Source organism: Micropterus dolomieu, linkage group LG17 (genome assembly GCF_021292245.1).
Source record: "Micropterus dolomieu isolate WLL.071019.BEF.003 ecotype Adirondacks linkage group LG17, ASM2129224v1, whole genome shotgun sequence".
Classification (NCBI taxonomy): Eukaryota; Metazoa; Chordata; class Actinopteri; order Centrarchiformes; family Centrarchidae; genus Micropterus; species Micropterus dolomieu.
Window position 1 is genome coordinate 418091 of NC_060166.1, and position 21931 is coordinate 440021.

Below are 21931 nucleotides of genomic sequence, written 5' to 3' on the forward strand. Positions count from 1 at the left end.
ACTGAGCACTGTGGATAATATTGCAATAAGTATGCGCACTCTCAGAAGGATTTTAAAATGCAAGGGGCCATACAGAATGAAGAATGAGTCCAACCCTCTGGCAGTAGCATCATTTCTCATTGATCAGCTGGAGGGGCACGGAAGGTTCCACGGATACAGGCTACACCATCTCTGCTGCATCCAAGCTGGGTATGTTGTGACCCAAAGGACAGTGAGGCATTTGTTAAAGTTTCTAGACCCCTGTGGTGTTGAGCAGAGACGGAGAAATCGCCTGATGCGACGCCTATATGTTAACCCTGGGCCTAATTTTATGTGGCATGTTGACTCATACGAGGGGCACACAGACCGACTGCTGCTGCAAAAAACAGCTCTGCTTGCTTCATCACTATTTTTATATAGACTACACAACATTTTAAAGCCAAATTTACAATAAAATATAGACAAGCAGCCACAAACTATGGAGAAGCTATCTAACATCTTCAGAACAGTCAATAGGTGTGCTACAAAAGCCCAATGACACCTTGGATAGATTTTCATTGATTGACAACACAATGCTGCAGAAGCATATGAATTCTCATGGATTCATTCATGACTTAATGTATTAAAGAGCACGAGTTCATTCAGATAATGATTCATGAATTATCAGGCATGCACAAGAATTAATAGCATCTCATGCATGACTAAATGCAAGCTCATAATGTTAATTAATGCAACAACTAGGTATTTCAATCAGCATGATTTCTGAGTTCTTAACGATGTTCGTGAATCTTAATTAAGTCTGCAGTTAAAGGGACAGACTGTAAAACTGACTAGTCACAGCAGTGCACTGTTGAACATGACATGTACTTACAAAAAACAAAACATACTTTAACTTTAAGCTTTTAACATTATTAATAATGTAAGCAGTAGTCATCTTACTTTTCACAACACATTGTTGATATAATGTCCACTCACCATGGGAGCATATGTCTGCATGTATAATATTGACTCAAAATAGGAAGTGTTACATTGATCTGTGTTTTCACTGGTATTTTTCTTCTACAGGAACTACTGCAGCAAGTTGCACAAGATCACCTGAAAGAGGTCTCTCAGGAAGCAGTGGAGGCTTGTAAACTAGAGTGCCAACAGAGAGGACCTTATCCTTGCGATGAAACTGTTTTCAGCTTGTGTTGCCTTATAATGGCAGAGAACTTCTTACTCTCACCCACCACAGCAGATGAAGCCATAGAGCTATATCTCTTCTTGAGAGCATACATTCTTAAATACTTAATTAAGGCAGGGCTACATTATGTCAACTGATGCCTTGGTTTCTTTTGAACATTTTTGTGAGGAAAATATCCACAACAAATAATCACAATGTTTCAGTGCAGAGTAAAAATAATGTGTGGTTTCAACAAAATATTTAACCAACCCTGTACATTTGGTCACTTTGTCACAAACCCCAGGTCGTGACCCTGGCCTGCCTGTTGCCCTGAGGCTGCTGGTGGGCGTGGTAATCTGAGCTCCAGGCTTTCCCACCTGAAGCACATCCGCAATCAGCACACCAGGGCCTCTGCCTGCAATCAACACGCCTTTAAGAGATCTGCCAACCTTCCAGTCCCCGCTGGATTGTTGTACTTAACCGTATGGACACGCCAGCCAGTTTGTCTGTCTTAGTTTCAGTATTTTGTCTGAACCTTCGTACCAGTGTTTAACTGCTCTCTCTTTGTCTCATCCTCAGGAAACCTGCATATGCACCACGCGGATTCCCTCCTGTGCCCCGGAATCATCTAAGCTCTGGGACCAGAACCGCAGACCCACAGAACGACCACCTCACCCCAACCTCTCCCAGGACACCCCTTGTGCTTAATAAACTTCTGTGAATCTCTCTAGTCTGCGTTTGAGTTTCTGGCCCCCGGTCCTGACACACTTAAAACTATTGAAATGGGTTAAGGTCCCTGAAGTCAACAATTCAATTCAGTCCCACATGGCAGTTCATGTGGTGTCATCAGGGGAAGAGGTCCTTGCCTGCTGAAAATCTGAGACTGTTTTGGACCCACAAACAAATGAAACAAAGATAAAACATAGACTAGTGTATGTTAATGGTCTAAGAAGAGGATGTCCAAGTGCCTGATGCTGACCTGACATTTGACATATAATAGGATGCCATTTTGGAAGACCTCCCCTTAGTGTACTTTGAGATATGGTCATAGTGATCCAAAAGTGATTCTCATAAATTTGTGATTCTGGAGTGTCAAAAACATTTTTTCTTTTGAAAAAAGAATGGTTGATGCAACTGAGTGGTTAGCCAGCTATGAGAGGAGCTTCTAAATCTAGGAGGGCTGCAACTAAGGATTATTTTCATTATCGATAAATATGTCAATCATTACTTCAATGAGGCGAGGGCGGGGATTGTTGGGCTTCGGGTCGGGGCTGCACTGAGCTGCCTCGGGGGTGTGTGGGGACCTAGGGCTCGGGGCTTTGGGCGGGTCTGCGCGATGGGGAGGCTGGGTCCCCCTGGACCCGTCCTGGGGCTGGGCGGGGTTGTCGCTGACTCTGGGGTGCTAGAGGGGCTCTTGCTATAAGCCCTGGGCTGGAGGGACATGGCATCCACCTGCTTAGGGGGGTGGGGGACGGGAATCTGGACCCAGTGGGTAGGACCATTCTAGCCTCCCTATGACCTCCTTCACCTTCCCCCCTTTGGTCATGTCTCACTACATACACCCTTAGGACTCTGGGGGACGGACAGGCTGCAGGGCGTTTGGTGGGTGGGGCTGCTTTATTGCGGCCTCGCCCTTCTTCCTCCCCCACTGGCCGCCCCTCAATTTTAACTACACATTAGACACAGAGGGCTTGGAGGGTGGGAGGGGCACCTTGGGAGGCTCCACTACCTGGCAGTTGTGGGGTGCCTGTGTCACAACTACCCTCCAATTTTAACTGCACCTTAGTTACCACACACCTTATCTTTACTCCACCATACAACACTTCACAATCCATGACATGCATCCAACACAAAACAATACATTTACAGAGGCCCCCTGGCATGGGGGCCCACTCTGGACCTAGGGGTCTGGGGACTCGGGCTTCTGGCTTTTGCTCATTTCTGGGTTTTCTGGGATGTGTAGTGTGGGTGCGGGGCAGGGCTGTGCTCCGGTTTATTCTGGGTTTTCTGGGATGTGTAGTGTGGGTGCGGGGCAGGGCTGTGCTCCGGTTTATTCTGGGCTTGTGCCTGGAGTTCTCGGCCCTTGATGGGTGGGTGGCTTGGTGGTGGCATGAAGCTGAGCTAGTTGATTTTGCCCCGTTGCTGGTTTGGCTGGCGTTGCACGGCGGCCTGGGGGCGTGCTGTGCGCCGGCTGGCGCGGGCGGCCTTAATTTTTCTGGCACTTGGGGGGACAGCGGACTTTTATTGGTGGGTGCACGGTGGGTGCACGGTGTCCTGCACAGCGCGTTTGCTGCCGGGCTTTCACTGTCGTGTTCTGCCGCTGGCTCTCTCTCGTTTGCCCGTCCTCGCACGTGGGATTCGCAGGGGGCTGCCGGGCATTGGGTGTTGTCGTGAATGTGTGTGACTGGTGAATGCAGATGTAGTGTAAAAGCGCTTTGAGTGGTCGAAAAGACTAGAAAGGCGCTATACAAATACAGAGCATTTACATGTTGTTTTTCTCCTCCCCAAGCCCCCCTCTCTGTTCTATTGCCGGTTTCGTTGCTTTCTGCAATTGGTGTTTCCCTCTGCTATTCCCTGTTGTCCCCACCTTCCACCCCCCTTCTCTTGCAGGTGTTCTCCTTTCTCTGTGCTGTCTGTTTGTGCCCCCCGATCCCCATGCCGGCCCGGTGACAAATCAATACATAATTAAATAAATAATAAAACAGACAAAGGAGTATTTTAATACTCTCTTGTTAAAGTAAAATCTGTCTGGCACAATATGGTATCCAGGTCATCATACTCTATACCAGGCTGCTGGGCAGGACAGGTTAAAAAAAATAAAAATTATAAATCAATTATCAAAATAGTTGGCAATTAATTTAACATTTGACAACTTATGACTTAGATATAATGAGTTAACAGAAGAGGGATGAAGTGTTTGCCAAGATATTTCTAAATGTGCACCAGTGTGTTTGTTCAGTTATGTTTACTGATACCATTTGATTTGCACTTTCTGCTTCAGGAGAAGGGGCACCAAACACTCTCAACTTAAGGGTTCTTCCTTGTATTTCTCTAGGGGGTTGTATCCTTTTACTTTTTTTATCAACAGTGTGAGACATTTTTCAATGTTGATACAACATTTGCCAACTCCCTGTGCTTTCAATGTGAATTCAGTTTGAATTTTATTTGGGATGACAAGATTCAAACTACCAACAGTTCCACTTATTAACAGATTTTTGTGAACTGCTAAAATATAAACAAATCACAAATGTCAATATTATGTAAGAATAAATAAACAATTTCAGAGATTCTTTTCTTCTTTAATAACCATTTCATTTATAGAGAACAAAAGCGAAAGGTATTGATTCTTGATATGCTTTAATGGCTCAAGCTCCGCCCCCTATAGATGTGTGAATATTCAGGTTGAAAGGTGCAACTGTGCATTTACTTTTGTATTTATGTAGTAACAACATGTAGAGCAGCCATCAAATTCACAAAGTGATGTGTCTACCCAAAAACTCAAGTCTAAAACCACAGGCTGCTGTTAAGGTCAGTGCAATTACTCCAACTAAAACTACAGCAGTACAAATACAAATCATCGCCCTTCACCAACCCACACAATCATTTTCTCTCTCTCTCTCTCTCTCTCTCTCTCTCTCTCTCTCTCTCTCTCTCTCTCTCTCTCTCTCTCTCTCTCTCTCTCTGTCTCTCTCTCTCTCTCTCTCACACACACACACACACACACACACACACACACACACAAACAGATCTTGTACTCATTGCTCTCTGTGGGAACTCATCAACAGGTAACAGTAACAGCTTTAAAAAAAACAAAAAAGAACATGAATGTTTTGAATAAACAGCAGCAAATAAACCTTAACATCCTTCTCAGTCCTGCATCATCCAGTCCTCTGATGTACTGTTGCAGAAAACGAAAGCTCTGGTTCTCTGCTTGCGGAGGAGATGCATCCAGCAACTTCAAAAGCTTCCTTGTTGTTGGCTTTTTATCTTCATACATTTGCAGGATATGTTGTGGGCTCACAAATGCTTCTTTTAGGAAGTGGCTAGCAATTAATGACATTTTTTCTGCTGCTCTTGGTTTTTGGATCAACTGCTTGTGTGAAGGATGCTTTTAGAAGGATGCCTTTCAAATTGTCTTGTTTGGATCCAAGCGGTCCACTCAAATGTTACTTACATGTTCCATGCATGAGAGCCACTCTTCTGATAAACCGCGATTTCGTAGAAATTTCAACAGTGGGGTATCCGTGTTGCGGGCCATTGTCATGCCAGTTCATTGCAAAAGGTCAAGTGCCTGTTCACAACTGGAGTATCATGGGAAATCCACCTCTGCCTGAGACCAACCATAACGTGAAAAGTTTAAAGACAAATATATATTGATATAACAAGAAACAGTTCTTGTAATAACGTGATAAGTTTGTATGTCGTAATAACATAAAAAACATATTGTTATAACAATAAACTTATCATGTTATAACATGAAAAGTTTCACATTATAACGTGATAAATAGTATATTGATATAACAAGAAATGTTTCTTGTTACAATGTGATTTGTTTGTATGTCATAATAACATGAAAATATCTTGTTATAACCTGAAAATATGTTTGTTATAACGTGAAAAATATCTTGTTATAACAATAAGCTTTTCATATTATAACACGATACTGATCCGTTTTTCTCTTTCTGCCATGGCAGCAAGACGCTTCCATAGATTGGCTATACTAAAACTATTCAATACTATTCTAGCAACTGGAACTTTTCCAGACATCTGGAACAAAGGTTTAATAACCCCAATTCATAAATCCGGAGATAAATATGACCCAAATAACTACAGAGGAATATGTGTATCCAGTAACCTGGGAAAAATATTCTGCAACATCATTAATAAACGACTTGATGACCACAATATTCTGCATAAATGCCAAATTGCTTTTTTTTACCAAACTGCCGCACAACGGACCATATATTTACCCTCCAGACTCTAATTGATCAAGAATTAAACATTAAGAAAAGAAAGGTATATGCCTCTTTTGTTGACTTCCGAAAAGCCTTTGATTCCATCTGGCACTAGGGCCTTTTCTATAGGCTACTTGAAAGTGGCATTGGAGGAAAAAAATATGATTTGATTAAGAACATGTATACAAAAAGTGAATGTGCCATAAAGATTGGAAGCAAACAGCGTTCTTCTCCCAGGGCCGGGGAGTGAAGCAGGGATGCCATCTCAGTCCAATTCTCTTCCATCTATATATCAGTTATGTAACAGCCCTTCTGGGGCGGAAATAAACATTTATTATTTTATCAGTCATTTTAATACGTATTAGTGTTTCATCACAAAGCCCTACCATACCAGGAGCTGAAACCAGAGAAGAGTCCCTTCAGCCAGCTGGTCCTGAGGCTCTCTGCAGTAACAAGTCCCCAACAGCCTCAGGACAGCAACACCAACTCAAGCAGACCAAACCAAATTATCAAAGCCGAAAGAAAAATATATTGAATACTGGAAAGAAATTACCTAAAAACAAAGTAAATTCCAATGTTATCTGACCCTAAAAAGAGAATTCACACTGGCAAATTACCTGAAAACAATAAAATGTCCCAAACTAAGAAAAATGTTGACAACATACAGACAGTGAACACCTCGCCATAGAAAAGGGTCGCCACAGACAGAGCTGGCTACCACAAGAGGAGAGACTTTTCAAATTGTTATTATTTTGATTGTTTGATTATAATAATTGTTTTGTTTTTAAATTTCACATTTAAAAATGTGCACATTTCCACACATGCGCACATTTGATACCTATTTTATTTTTTTAATTAATTAATATTTATTTTGTTTTATGTATTTATTTTATTTAAATTTTTAATATATTTTTATTTTTTAACACACACACACACAAATGTATGAAATTAATTGTTCTTATGTAATTTATATGTAGCTTTGGCAATACTGTTGTTATACATTCATGACAATAAAGCAGATTTGAATTGAATTGAATCTGTAATTAGGGACCCAAGCAGCGAAGCTGCTGGAGCCCTATTGTCTTTGTTCTGATTCTTCTTCTTCTTTCTTTCTTTCTTTCTTTCTTCTTTTTCTCCGCCTAAAGTGTTTGGGCAGCAAAAACTGCGGGACGAAAACTCACCAAAATTGGCACGTAGGTTGCAAATTCCAGCATTTCACCCAGTAGTCAGGTACATATAATGACACACTCTGATCTGTATCTTTAAACTGCTGGCTCTAATGCTTGTGTTAAGGTAAACCTAAAACATATTGAGCCATAACATTAACAGCCAGGTATGCACTGAACCATGGACTACTGTTACAGCCCAGTTCATACTGTGTGGTATAGGTCCAAACATCAAGATGGTGTTTTCACACAATAATTTTCCGGCATGGAGGTCTTGTATGGCAACAGGACGTGGTAAACATTTACACAGCAATGCGCAGGTCACTGAGTTGCCAGCAGGTTAAATCATTTCCAGAAGGAGACTGTAACAATGACTTCATGCGGTGCTGCACTGACTTATTGTGATGCATGCTGGACTTAACATAAGGAATGCTGGTTAGAAATTGTGTCCAACTTTTGCCGGCGCTGCAAAATGTCACCATGTCACCTGACATTAAAACCTTGCTGGAGAAGGCGGCTAAACGCAGTTGCTTTTACTTCAGCTGCACAAAGTTAGAACCACTTTTTGACAGATCAGTCATTGGTCTAAACTCACAGTATGCTCACGCAGGTAGAATGTGTCCGACTTGACGGTGCCATTTTTATACCCCGCCCCTGCAGTCGCCTGCAGCTCACGTTTGACTATCAAGTCGGCGCAGTTGTCTTGAATGCACCTATTACGGTTCTGCTGCTTCATTTCTCACAGCTTCATTGTTCAGTGTCTCAGAGTTTTAGACCTGGAAAACACATGTTTGTCTTTGTCTAGCTCTGAGGAGTAACCACAAGAGACTAACATCTCTGACCTTGCTGACATTTAGAGGTCATCCAACTAATAAAACTTAGGGGGCGGCTGTGGCTCAGGAGGGTCGGCGGTTCGATCCCTGGCTCCCCCTGGTTGCGTGTCGAAGTGTCCTTGGGCAAGATACTGGACCCCGATTTGCCCCTGGCGGCTATTCCGCCAGTGTATGAATGAGTGTGAATGTTAGTTTCCGTTTGAGCACTTTGGCTCAGTGTATGACTGGTGAATGCAGATGTAGTGTAAAAGCGCTTTGAGTGGTCGAAAAGACTAGAAAGGCGCTATACAAGTACGGAGCATTAATCACATCCAGCTTGGATGCTGATTGACAGTGTCATCAGCTGTAAATTATGTGAACTTATTATTATTGTACTTTCATGTTAAGCACCACATTCTGCACTTTTTAATTTATGTCACATTCAAGACAGGAGTTATAGAGACCTGTCTTTGTAAAATTGGTTGTTTTCAGCAGACATGTGACAGACATTACCCACCTTTACTGTAAGTCTTACAGTTTTATGTCAACATAATTTGTGCTCCATTCCCTTGAGAGGAGAACAATCATTTCAAACTGCATTTTCCTTGTGAAAGTGATATGATGAGAGCTTTGCTCACTGTGCTGTTTAAGGCTGTTAGTCCACTCTGAATTTCTAAAATAGAAGGCAGAATCATATTGACCAGTGGAAATAAGATTGTGTCTGTTGCTACTCTTTTGTTGGCCTCTTGTTGTGTGATCTGAAAGAACATTTTTATTTTCACATTTTTCATCTGTATATATAGCATGCATGTTAACATCAGAATTCATTAATTTCCATTAACTTTAAATTGCTTAATTGTTATATTTCTCCTTCTTTAAAACAATGTATTAATTTACTTTAATGTGGCCCTCACATGTAACATAGTCTGCATAAATACTGTAAAAAAAAAAACACATCCACATATTGACATATTCAATGCAATATGTCCTTCCCATTACATACCCACAATTTGTATGTATATTCTGTTGATCGTATGTATATACTGTATATATAATTGTTTGCCCACAGAGAATATCAAAGATTATTACAAAATGTAATTTTTTAACTATTTATTCATTCATTCATATCTGCAGCATGTATCACTGTGGGTGATACATCCTGGGTAAGTCTGTACATAGTGCACACAGGGGCAAAAGAAATGTATTGCCTGTTACAAAGCACAAGAGGCAGCACTATAATGCTTTGATGCCTCACTGATTAATAGGCCCTGCAAAACAATCTGCACACGTAAGACTGCTCACTGGTATATTTTATTGGTTTGTTTTTATTACCTGATACCTTTCATAAATGCCTTTGCATAGTTCAGCTATAATGTGCCCCAATCATTTCCCAGCTGGGCTTTATTTAAATTGAGGTCACTCCCTTAATTGAAACATGTTTGCCTTATGCATAAATGATTAAACTGCATTAGTGTCAAGCTAATGAATATTCACATTTGTTCTCAGAGAGCAGTCTTTCTTTATATATCTGGATTCAAATTATTTGCAAAGATGTTGTTATTGTAAGATAGTACTTTGTTTTCTTTAGAACCTTACTGAAACATGATTATGCAGTCAGCATCTCTGTCAGAGATTGTGCTATGTCATCAAAATACAAGAGAGAGGTCCTAATATATTTTTGTAAAGCACTTTTAGTAATGATATAGAATGGATAAAGAACCAAATTGATGAGGGTAGTAAAAAAAAGTCCCATCCTTAACACTAGTTTAACACTACAAATTGTCAAAACCACATGTCACTGGGGACTCACAGGCAGGAGTGGATGGGCCATTGGGAATTTTGGGTACATTCACGAACAGCCGAACGGTCGTTTTTTTATGTTCTATTCTAAATGATCTGCGACCGCGGACGTCAGCTACAGCGAACGCTGTCTGTCAGACATCAGACTGGGCCAAACTAATAATTTCAATATTGATGGTGGTAGGAGCGGCCCATCATAGGCATATAGGCTATATTATATATTTATATATATTATAAACAGCAGTTGAATGAAGAAGGACGAAGAGGAGAAGCAGCAGGAGGAGAAGGACAATGGAACCAGACAAAACAGTGACAGCGTGCAGGGCTGGGTAGGCAATCATTCATAGATAGAATTAGAGAATGGATTATTGTTAGTTATTTTTATTACTGATGTTCTTCTCATGCATATGTAGCTGTAAGCAGAGTCAGGGTCCAAAACATCATGATCACTGAAGCTGTCAAGAAACTCATCAAAAATTGATGGTGGCGTCTTTGACATATCCAGTTAATGTACCAATAATCTTTTAATTCATGTGTTTACTTTTGTTGTTGGACAGGAGAGGAGAGGTAACAAAGACCAAATAAAGATGAAAATTATCAGTAGATCTCAGAAATCTTTGTAATTTAAAATAACTTTAGTGAGAGAATCACCACCAAAGTGTGGTTCCCCAGACCCACAGCCATCCTACCACATGCCCACTGGACCCGATTCCAACGAGTCTCCTCCAAGCCATATCTCCTACCATGGTCCTGGCAATCACTCATGTGATAAATACTTCTCTGGCTTTGGGAACATTCCCGACCACTTTCAAAAGGGCTCAGGTTAAACCCTTGCTCAAAAAGCCCTCCCTCGACCCTACTCAATTTGAGAATTATCGGCCAGTTTCACTTCTACCATTTTTATCCAAAGCTATAGAACAGGCAGTACTGAAACAGGTCTCAGAATTCCTCTCACAGAATGACCTCCTAGATCCATATCAGTCTGGTTTTAAGAGTGGCCACTCTACTGAAACGGCTCTTCTGTAACAGAAGCCCTAGGGTTAGCTGGTTCTTATCCTGCTTGACTTATCGGCTGCCTTTGACACAGTCAATCACATGATCCTGCTATCCGCACTCTCAGCAATGGGCATCTCGGGCACAGCACTCCTGTGGTTGGAATCCTACCTTTCGGGGCGTTTCTACAATGTTTTGTGGCAAGGACAATTATCTTCCTCCTACTGTCTCTCCTCAACCATCACTCCAACCAGGGTGGTGAGAAACTTGGGTGTCATGATTCATGACCAGCTGTCCTTTTCAGATTATGTCGCTGCTGTCTCTTGGTCATGCCGCTTTGCTCTATACAACATAAGGAAAATCAGGCCCTACCTCACTGAGTATGCCACCCAGCTTCTGGTACAGGCCATGGTTATCTGTCGCCTCGACTATTGCAATGCCCTCCTAGCAGGTCTTCCAGCTTGTGCGGTGAAACCCCTAAAAACGCAGCAGCGTATTTGGTTTTTGATCAGTCCAAAAGGACTCATGTCACTCCATAACTGACCTCCACTTGCTACCCATGGCCTCCCGAATCAAATTCAAGTCACTAATGCTTTTATACAGAGCTACTACTGGGTCTGCACCATCTACCTAAACTCCATGATACAAATTTACGTTCCTTCTTGGCCACTACGCTCCTCCTACGAATGCCGCCTGGCTTTGCCATCCCTACACACACAGCAATCTCAGCTCTTGAAAATTCATATCTTCCGAGAACACTTTCTCTTATAACACCTCTAACTCCTAACCTCCAACATGCACGTCCTGTGCTCTTCTTCTTCTATCCCCTTACAATTATCCTGTATTGATTGCACTTTTTGTTAACTCTTACTTCTTTCCCTAGGTATTCACCCCATTGATGCAATATTATTCGTGCTCTTACTAGTATGTATTGTCAGTTGTAGTTCTCATGCTGTATTTAATGCTTTGTTGATGCTTGATATGTTGTTCCTTAAATGTAAGTCGCTTTGGATCAAATGAGTAAATGTAATGTAAATTAATCATTTTAGGGAGTCTATCTTAGTTTAACATCTAGATTTTACATCTGAAGTTATGACTGGTCACCATGGAAAAAACGTAGTACTCCTCTGAGTAAAGTCAAACAGCCACCAATTAAACAAGAGACATCCCCATAGGAAAGCAGTTTCCTTCTTTTCTCCTAGACACACATGAGCTGCTTTTAATACTAAGGTGAGACCAAAGGCCTTTTCACTTACTTCTCAAATTCATCTCAGAAGAAACAACCATTTAAAATCTCATTTATGTCTTACTCTGATCAAAACAAGAGATCTCTAACTGATCTTAAATAAGTCTAATTTATGTCTCCTGAACATTGGACCATGAGATCAGAGAAAGAGCTCAAAGAAAACTCAGCTATGACTCCTGGGATCTCATGATTCTTCTCAAATATGTCTCAGTTTTCTCATAATGGCCTCAGGAGCAAATAACTTATCTCTGTCTTACTCTGATCAAAAGATCTCTACAGTCTCTTAAATAAGTGTAATTTTAGTCTCCAGAATGTGGATCAGAAAAAAAGCTCCAAGATATTTCTCAGTTTTGTCTTAATGGTCCCACTTAGGGGTTATTTTACTCAAATGTTGAGGTTGAGTATTTTCTTTTTATGGGGGTTTGTACTTTTACTCCCCTTAATTCCAAATCCTTGTTGGATTTATTGTTAATTATCTGTTACAAGTTACTGAGAAAAATAAAATACATTTTGACATTGAAAATAATGCACTTTCAAATGTCATGTTTTCCAATTTGTTAAGATAGTCACGGCCAGCATAACTGACATAACATTCAGATTGGAGTGATCTCAAAACATACTATTGAGATCTTAGTGTTTTCTCAAGAGTTAAAGAAAAGACTATTCTGAGCAAAAGATTTTTCCTCTGGGTCTGTCAGGCCTTGAAGGTCTCATTCAGGTCTATGTTACTTCTGCCATTCAGCTTCAATGATAATTAAACAGAGAAAGGAGCCAAGTGAACATAAGGCACATTACACTATTACTGGAACAAAAAAGGACTCATTTAAATGATCACATTTAAACAAACCAATTCCTTTATATAGAGGTTAGGGGTAAAAACAATATGTCAAAAAAATTACCTAAACATACAATGATTTATTATCCCTTTGCTGTGAAATCAAAATTGATGTATAAATGTTTAATAATAATAATAACAACAACAATAACAACAACAACAACAACAACAACAATCTTGATTTACACAGCACTTTTCAAAAAACAAGTTACAAAGTGATTTAACAAGTGCAAAGACAATAAAACACAGATAAAAACAAATACACGATACAAGCTAAACTAAAATACACGTTAAAAGTAAAGACAAAATATAGAACTGTGATATGCCTTGCACTATACGTCCCCAATATTGTAGTATCTGGCCAATCAATGACAAAAACTATTTGTTTTTTTTCTATTTATTTTTGATGATATTGTGTGTCATTTCCTGGAAAATGATTTTAAAATGTTCATCACTCATCCTGCACTCGTATTAATTTAGCGTCCAATATAAAGCTTTCTCTATTTTTATGACGCTGCTAGAGCATAGTGGAATAGTGTTTCACTGATTATGGCACAAAAACACAACTTTATTCACTGATTTTGCTGTAACTGGATCATATTTGATGGAGATAATATTTTTGTTTTTTTAACTGATGTCCCCTGTCTCTTCAACTCTGTGTGATTTACAGAGTTTCTTGATGGACGGATAACTTTATTTGTTGCTGAAGTAAGTTAACAACTAACTGCTGCTAAGCTGCCATTATGTAATTAGCTCATTTAGCCATGTAACTACTGGTCAAATTAGCTTATTCTGCCACTACTGGGAGCTCAGAGCACTGGGGGAGTGTTACAGTGTACAGTGTGTTTGCACCTTTACTCAGGCACTGGAGGTTTTCAGGCCAGAGGCGGGGGGACTCAGCGGGTATATGATGGTGGGAAGTGGAACCTAATTGGGAACTGCAGCTGGGTGAGCGGGCAACCAAACCGTGCTCAGCTGCCTCCCAGTGACCACGGCATGAACAGGACCAAACACAGCCTCAAAGACCAACAGGGAATCCAGTACTGAGATAATTTACAGAGCTTCTTGATGGACATAAGATCTTGATGGATAGCTTTATCTGTGCCTAGTTAGCTCGGTTAGCAGTGCAGCTAGTGGTCCTACTAGCTGACTAATCCCTTGGGGTGCCAAGAGCTAAACCTGGCAAGAAAACCACCTTGATTCTGTATTCCCAGTGATCAAACTGGCCTCTGTCAGTCTCAGAAGCTGTGCTCAGTCCTGATCCAGCTGCCCTGTTCACTCACTCACTGATTTTTTGCCTTTTCTACATCAGTGGAAATGTCATTTATGCAAAGGGAACCACAGCATTCAGGCAGCAAGTGACAATTCAAAATCTAAAAATGGAATGGAATATAATCCAGCAGATGTCACTAGGGGTTTTTGGCATAGGGATGCCAGAGCCACTCCCAGCAACCTCACCAGATGGTTTGTTAGAACAGAACAGAACCATCTAAAAAGTCGTTGTTGGAAACCATTTTGGAAGGGCAGGCACTTCAGTGCTATTCTTTGCTCTACTTTCAATAAAGAATATGCTTCAGTTTGCTAGCTGCATATGCTAACCTCTTTAGCATTGTTGTTTTCGAGCAAACAGTCACTCCTCACACACGTCGTCTCACACACCTAGTGTTAGGGTTAACCTGTAGCTCATGTCGTAGCTGCCAGTACTTGCTCATAGGACGGCGATTGGTGCAAACAAACTGGTACAAACAAAAAGTGCATAGCTTTAAACTTAGCAAGATGAATTCTTGTGATCTTGTGAGTCCATCTGTGTAGCAGGTTTAAGCAAGGAGGAGCTCCTGGCACCGTGATGCGAACACCCCCAGTCCTTCCTTCCAGCAACAACAGCAGCCAGCTTCAGCCAGGGCATTCAGCGTTGGATGTCAGGATCTTCAGCATCCCAGCTTTATCAGTTCTAGCAGCTCACCTTCAGCTGGAGCTCGAACCTTTACAGCTTTCCTAAACAGCCCTTACAGCAGCAAACTCTTTCCGTATTAAACTCCGATTATCCCTCTCACCATTCCAGCCAACAGTCAATTATCAACTTCACCCCATCGTCACAGCCAATCCTCCCTTCTTAACTCTTTCATTCCCCTTCCTCATTCACTTCTGCCCTTGTGCAGCCCTTCCATTCTCCCTATGCTGTGCCCCTCCTCACCTAGCTTTTCTGCTCTATTCCCGCAAACTCTAAGCCAGTTTTCTCTGACCTCGGGGTTCCACTATGTGTAGAGAAAACAGAATAGTGGCTCCTACATGTCCCTCGAGTTTTTAGGAACAAGTCTTGACACAATCTGTTTCCCGCTCCATTCCGAAATGAAAATCTCAACTGAATCAGCCTTATGATCTCCAATTCTTCCTCACCCCATGCTGCAACAAACGGCAACTTCTCTCCCTGCTAAGCAACCTCAACTTCGCCATACGCATTATTCCCAAAGGACAAGCTTTTGTGTCTCACTTGCTATCAATTGCTTCTTCCGTCCCATCTCCCTGGACAGTCAAGTCATAGCAAACTGTCTGTGGTTCCCCCTCCTTGTCAACTGGAACGGGATCAACTTCTTCTACGACGAACAACAGACTCATCCACAGGACATCTGTTCAGCAACTGGTTTGCTTATTTATCACCTCAAATGTGTTCAGAAACAGATTTTGGTGAACTGCTAAGGTTAGATAAGTAAAAGTTAACTTACTTTTCATCCATAAACCATATTGAAACACAGAACTGGGGCCTCTGGAGAGAGGACTGCATTTAAACCCTACTCATAAAATCATTTAATCATGGGACTCTAGACTTTCCAAATGTTATTGGACCAAATGGATAACATTCTGATTCTTTTTGGGAGGGTTGTGATGCTCAAAAAAATACATCCATTGTTTTACAACAGCATTATCACAATGTAAAACTATGGGGAAAAGACTTTTGGGGCCAGTGTGCATCACTTAACGGACCCAGAAATTATAATTGTTACATTACATTTACTCTAAATGTGTTCTAACTGATGTACTAATATTTTGGCAATTATAACAGTTTTGTGATCCCAACTGCTCACAAGAATATAAATAAAGTTAGTTGGAGTAAATTACTTGCAAAAATTGGATGGCCATTTAACATTATTTGTTCATCTTAATCAAAAATCAATTTCAGATTGTCATTTTTTACATTATGATAATATTGATTTTGTTTTTTGTAGAATCATACTCTAACAATTTATCATGACAGTTATTTACTTATTTAGTTTAACTGACAGTTGAACTAAATAAGTATAAATAAAAAAATCTAACTAACTAGACTTATCAAAATGAAAACTGAAATTGTGTGGTCTGTTTGGTGCTGTCCCTTTAAGCAGTCACTATGGCTGTGATTGGACTGAGTGAGTGTCCGGCTGTTTTTGTGGGATGCTCCAATGGGGCTCCTGAGCAGCAGGTCTCTAGCACAGACACTCCAGTCCAGTCAGGCTGAGTAGAATGCAGCGTCTGCTCTCACACTGACCTGCACACACTGATTTCATGACCACAGTCATGCACACACACTGAGCAGATACAGCATGAGCACAGTGTCTGAGCCTTTGGTTGGCAGCAGCAGGTCTCTGTCTGCAGCCAAGAGACATAAAAGTATCAGGAAGAACTCCAGAAGGATTTATTCAGCCTACCAGGACCACCACGAGGGGTGAGTCTGCTCACTTCTTTCATTTGATCCTTGCTTTTATCAGGAAGCCTTTCAGCCTGCCTGTCTCACTCTGTATGGCTGTCATCTTTCTGAGCCTTAAAAGACATCCTGTAAGTTATCCAGTTAGTCATTTACTAAATCTAATCATCAGGAAAAAATACAAAGAGTTTCCTGTGTGCTGTGGTATTATAAACTGCCATCCAGGGACATTCTGACCTGTTGGTCCTCTTTATGAATTTAGAGCTCATTAATCACAAATAGTAATCAGTTGGACTCTATCAATAAAATTATTGAGAGATATACAGTATTGATCAGTATTTAAATGTTTGCTATGAAAAAATAGATTAACTCTACCCTTAAACAGCGGGCTACTTCAAAACTCGATTTTATTCTTAAAAGTAGAGAAGAAACAAAAACTATTTCTAAAATTTACACAGCTTGTATTTCAAATACTTCAGAAAATACAATGACAATGCCATTGAAGAAGTGCACTAGACATAGTATATATACAGTATTTCTTTTTAAGAAGTCAATAAGACAATCCAATTTATGATCACTTATTTTTCAGATGCAGCACAGCATATATTATACATCAGAAAAGATGAAAGGTGATGAAATGTAATTTTTTTTGGCCTTGTAAGAAGTATAAAGGTAGTTTTGTTTGCATGTTTTGCTCCTATGACCTTTTAACTTTGTTTAGGAATTATGTTGTTAATCTTTTATTCTGTGCATATATTATGTTCCTCAACTTTGTTCATTAGGCACTACTAGACACGAGTATTCACTAAGGCTGCAATTAACCATTGTTTTATTTTTAGATTAATCTTTTGATTATTTTCTCAAATAATTAGTTGTTTGGTCTGTGTCAGAAAATTGTGAAAAATGTCAGTCAGTGTTTCCCAAAGCCCAAGGGAGACATCATCAATTGTCTTATTTTGTCCACAACAAGACAAGGAAGACGGTTACATTTTATTTCAGCCTTTCTTGTGGGATTTATTAAAAAAGCATTATACATCACAAAACACACCCTCCAGAAATGTTTTGAGACATACAAATACCATGTAAATAACTTCAAATTATAATTTGCGTCTGATATAACTACAGTCAAAATAATTTCTATAAAGTTAGCCTGATATATCATTCAGTTCAGCACCACATGTGGACAACTAATCTAGAAAACTACAAATGCGTAAAGTGAAATAAGACTATATATAGTCAAAATAACACTTTGACTGTAACTGTTATTGAATTTTTTCTAATACGATGACGTCTTTGATGCACACACGTTTTTCAGTCCATGAGCAGTATGAGAACACACTTGAATATCTCTTCCACAATAAGGTGAACTGGAAAATCACATACTTCAAAATCAGCCATGCATAAAACGACCGTGCTGAGAGCCCACCATAGCAGGAGCTCAAATGCAGTGCATACCCCCTTTTTACTGCTTTCATTGCACTGCTGGTACTGGGGAAGCAGCCACCTCTGAGTATCGAACACTGCCGGTTATTGTGACTCAGGTATGTAGTTATTGGTTTGATTAAGACTGACAGTCAGATGTCTGATCTCATACAAATCAGTCTACCGGGATTTACTATTTGGAATGGATAGACAAAACTATCAGTAACAGTGGTAACCTAATAATGTTCAATTTATTTTTATTTATCTTTTTGTCTTTTTTATAAAGTTAAACAGAAGGATCAAACCCCTCCTCGCCAAGATCAATTTCATACACTCCCTTAGATGACATTCTTTTTCTTTTCTTTACGATGTATAGACCAAGCCATTATTCCTTGTGCCCCGTGTCTCATTCTGCAGCTCCTCTGATGATGAAGATAAAGAGGATGAGCGGGTGGACAGCAATGACCCAGAGGAGATGTTCCAGAACATTCAGTACCAGAAGGAGATCATTGCCAACATTCGGACCAGACCCTGGCCAATGAGACGCAAGCTCAAAGTGTTAAAGTATTGCTCCCTATGTATCTCTGTCCCTCCTCTTCTGCACACAAACACAAACCATGAATATGATGGAAAGGCTACTTTTCTTAATGGAAGTACTTTGGAAATAAATATGTCACTGAAACCTCAACAGCTCACCCACCAAACCCTCAAGAGGTGACTGTGTATCATGCTGTGTTCCTGACATACATCCATAGATCAACAAAGCCTTTTTAATACATGAATTAGAGTCATAGAAACTCTAGATAGAAAATTTATCTATAATATATATTGTTATCATTTCACCACTGGATAAGTGGGACAAGACAACACCATCACTTACTCTTACAGCAACCCTGTCTTTTAAATATGTACACAACTAAATGGTTTGTCTAATACATTTTGAAGGAGAATCAGTTGCTGTGTGGACGACATTAAAAGGCAACAGAGTGCTGTATGGGGAGAATGGTTGCTGCACCATGTGCTGGACTCTAAGACCAGAACACAGTGTTTGCTTTCACATGAATGTCACATGTGGTTTATACAACTATGGAAAATGCGGTCATTTGTAAATACTGAAAAAGTAAACACGTCCTGTCTTGCACTTAAAATCACTGTTGACTTTTTCAGTATTAAATGAGTGGATATTGTAGAAAAGCAAATTAAATGTGTTGTTTTAGTGACTGTTTTGCTAGTGTGTTAGGTTAGTAGTCCGGGCTGCATTATGTTTTTCTCAAAACATATTTGTTATTGCAGATTAGTAGTACATGAATGTTATTTGGGTGGGGAGTTGGTTATAGTGCCTCTGCAGCTGCATCACAACTCTATTTGGAATTTGATTAATTGATTCATCTGTTCCTTTTTTTTAACTGCTTACTGTGACTGTTGTAAACTTACAGCTGCTAACATTCTGTGAAATGCCGCATGAGCATTGTGGAAGTCCTCATTTCTTAGGAAATCTCGTCCCTAAATGTTGTGATCAGACACAAAACTGTGAAGGCTGGGTTCCAACATTTGCCAAAATGTAATTAGACTATAAGATAGAGAACAGGCTGAGTTAGAGAGAAACAGAGTAGATAGAGAGCTTCTAAGATGTGCTGAGTATGTGCCATGGATAACAGGTTTTATATGGGCAGTTTGTTATTACCGCTGAGGTTTTATTGCCATCATCAGGGATGGGATGCAAGTCTGCGTTTTTACACCCTATTTAATCTCAGGCTGAATGTCTGTGATTACTCCTACTGCAATGACAGCTCATATTTCACATCACACATCAGTGATTTTTACCTAGATTTCCTAACAAATTTTAGCTTGAGTTATTCTAACTCTTATCTTAGTTCTCATTATGACTAATGGCATGTTATCACAACATAAAACCATGGAAAAAAACACAATTGTAAAAGCTGCAAATGTTTCCCGGCTCTTCTATCTGCATGTTGAAGTATCCTTAGCAAGATACTGAACGCCAAATTGCTCCCGATGGCTGTGCCGTCAGTGTGTGAGTGTCTATGAATGTTAGTTCCATTCTGATGTGCAGTTGGCACATGGTAGCCACTGCCATCAGTGTGGGAATGGCTGAATGTGACATAGGCACTATATAAGTACAGTCCCTTTACATTACATGGATATAGCCCTATGAGTTGTCCAGTGAGCTGGTTTCACTATCTTATGGAGTGTAAATCTACAGAATGACTTTATTTTGATGGGACCAGACTGCTGTGACCGGTTTTAAAATGATCAGGGTTTTAGTACTGACTGCTTTTCTGTAATTAAAACACAGACGCTAACAAGCTTTCCCAAAATATTGAACTGTTTTTAAAACTTTAAAGGGTACGCTTGCCAGATTGAGATTTATCATTTAAAGGATATACCGGCTTGGTTGTTTAAACTCATGCTGTAAGACCTGTGTCTTGCTGTGTTTCTGTACGGAGTGGCTGAAGAAGTATTTTGTTTGTAAGTAAAAATGGCAGTACCACAATGGAAAGTACTCCAATAATTCAATTAAATTAAATTTTATTTTTATAGTGCCAAGAGAACAGAAGTTAACTCATTGCACTTTTCATATAGAGCAGGTCTACTCAATCTTTGTCACCATGAGCAAGAACTTGGCCAGAGTGGTAAAGAAAAACTCCTTTTAACAGGCAGAAACCTTGAGCAGGACCTAAACTCTGGGTGGGCAGCCACTGCCACGACCGGTTGGGCAGAGAGAGCAAGAGGACTTTACAAATCAAAGTGTTTCAATTTTACTTTAGTAAAATCATCTAATTATTGGCATTAAAATGTAAGAACATAATAAATAACCTCTTTCACAGTGTTTTTTGTTTTCTCAAAGTGTTAAATTGTTAACGCTGATAATGTACTGCAATATACAGTATTGGACTCACATAGTTATCCTGACCTCTAGCTCATCCATTATTATCTTTGCCAGGATGACCCATCTCTCATCATTCATATTTTAAAATGTGTTTCTGAAAATAAATAATCACCACCCTCAGCAAAAAGTACAATAAAAAAAAAAAATCAATTTGCACAATATGCAAATATTTGAGGTCCAGAGCTTTCACCTGTGTGTGTTTGTTTCCCAGGCAGGCCAGAGAGATTGTTCTGAAGTATGAGGGCCGACTGACCAGAACCAGAGGTTACCAGACTGCAGGAGCTGATGTATGTACTCAACAATCATTTGCATCATTTACTGAAGTTTTCATGAACATGCAGTCACACTGATCCCAGCCTTAAATGCAGCTTTGCAGAGTATGAAAAACAGAACCAGTTAAAATAAGAATAGTAGCTTTATAGTAGTAGCTGTCTTTTATTCTTAAGGCTCTTTTTGTAGACTCATTGAGTGTGGTGGTTATGCCTTGTGAAGGGGTGGCCAATGCACAGCCACAGAGACAGATTTGTAGAGTATAAGGATTTGTTTATTTACAAAATTGTTAGAAAGATTGATCAGAAGAGAACAGTCCTTGTCCACACAAAAATACAACCATGCTGGTAACAACTGTGCTACAGAAATGTGGAATTAAAAACAACAAGAATGGCTGTGCTCTGGCTGACCTAACATCCTCTTTCCTCTGTGGTGTCACTGTGGCAGCTTCAGTGAAATATGTGCTCTATACTGTACAGCCACACCTCCATCTATTCTGTCTGACTGTATGCCGAGAGGAGCTTCTTGGTGTAATTTCACTGCACTGCAATAACTGGATGATCAGAGCCAGAACAATAAAACATGTTTGATTGTTTTTTGTACGACCTACTGAATTCTTATTTTTACAAAGCTTTTCTCCTCCTGTGGGCTGAACACACAAATACTACACATATCTACTATTAGTTTTAGTATTATCTGTC

The 21931-nt window shown here is 40.0% G+C and overlaps 1 protein-coding gene and 1 long non-coding RNA gene across 2 annotated transcripts in view; both read left to right on the forward strand.

The window, feature by feature from the left end:
- Positions 1-1867, forward strand: LOC123986369. The gene is made up of 2 exons (XR_006828863.1): positions 1-1623; positions 1721-1867. It is a non-coding gene; the product is annotated as an uncharacterized LOC123986369 (long non-coding RNA).
- Positions 1868-16526: 14659 nt separating this feature from the next.
- Positions 16527-21931, forward strand: part of LOC123986223 (transmembrane channel-like protein 3) — a 45394-nt gene continuing 39989 nt past the window's right edge. Inside the window, exons 1-3 of the mRNA XM_046074361.1 lie at positions 16527-16648; positions 18467-18613; positions 21172-21247. Of these exons, the coding sequence (XP_045930317.1) occupies positions 16527-16648; positions 18467-18613; positions 21172-21247 (345 nt within the window). The remainder of the gene's footprint in view (positions 16649-18466; positions 18614-21171; positions 21248-21931) is intronic.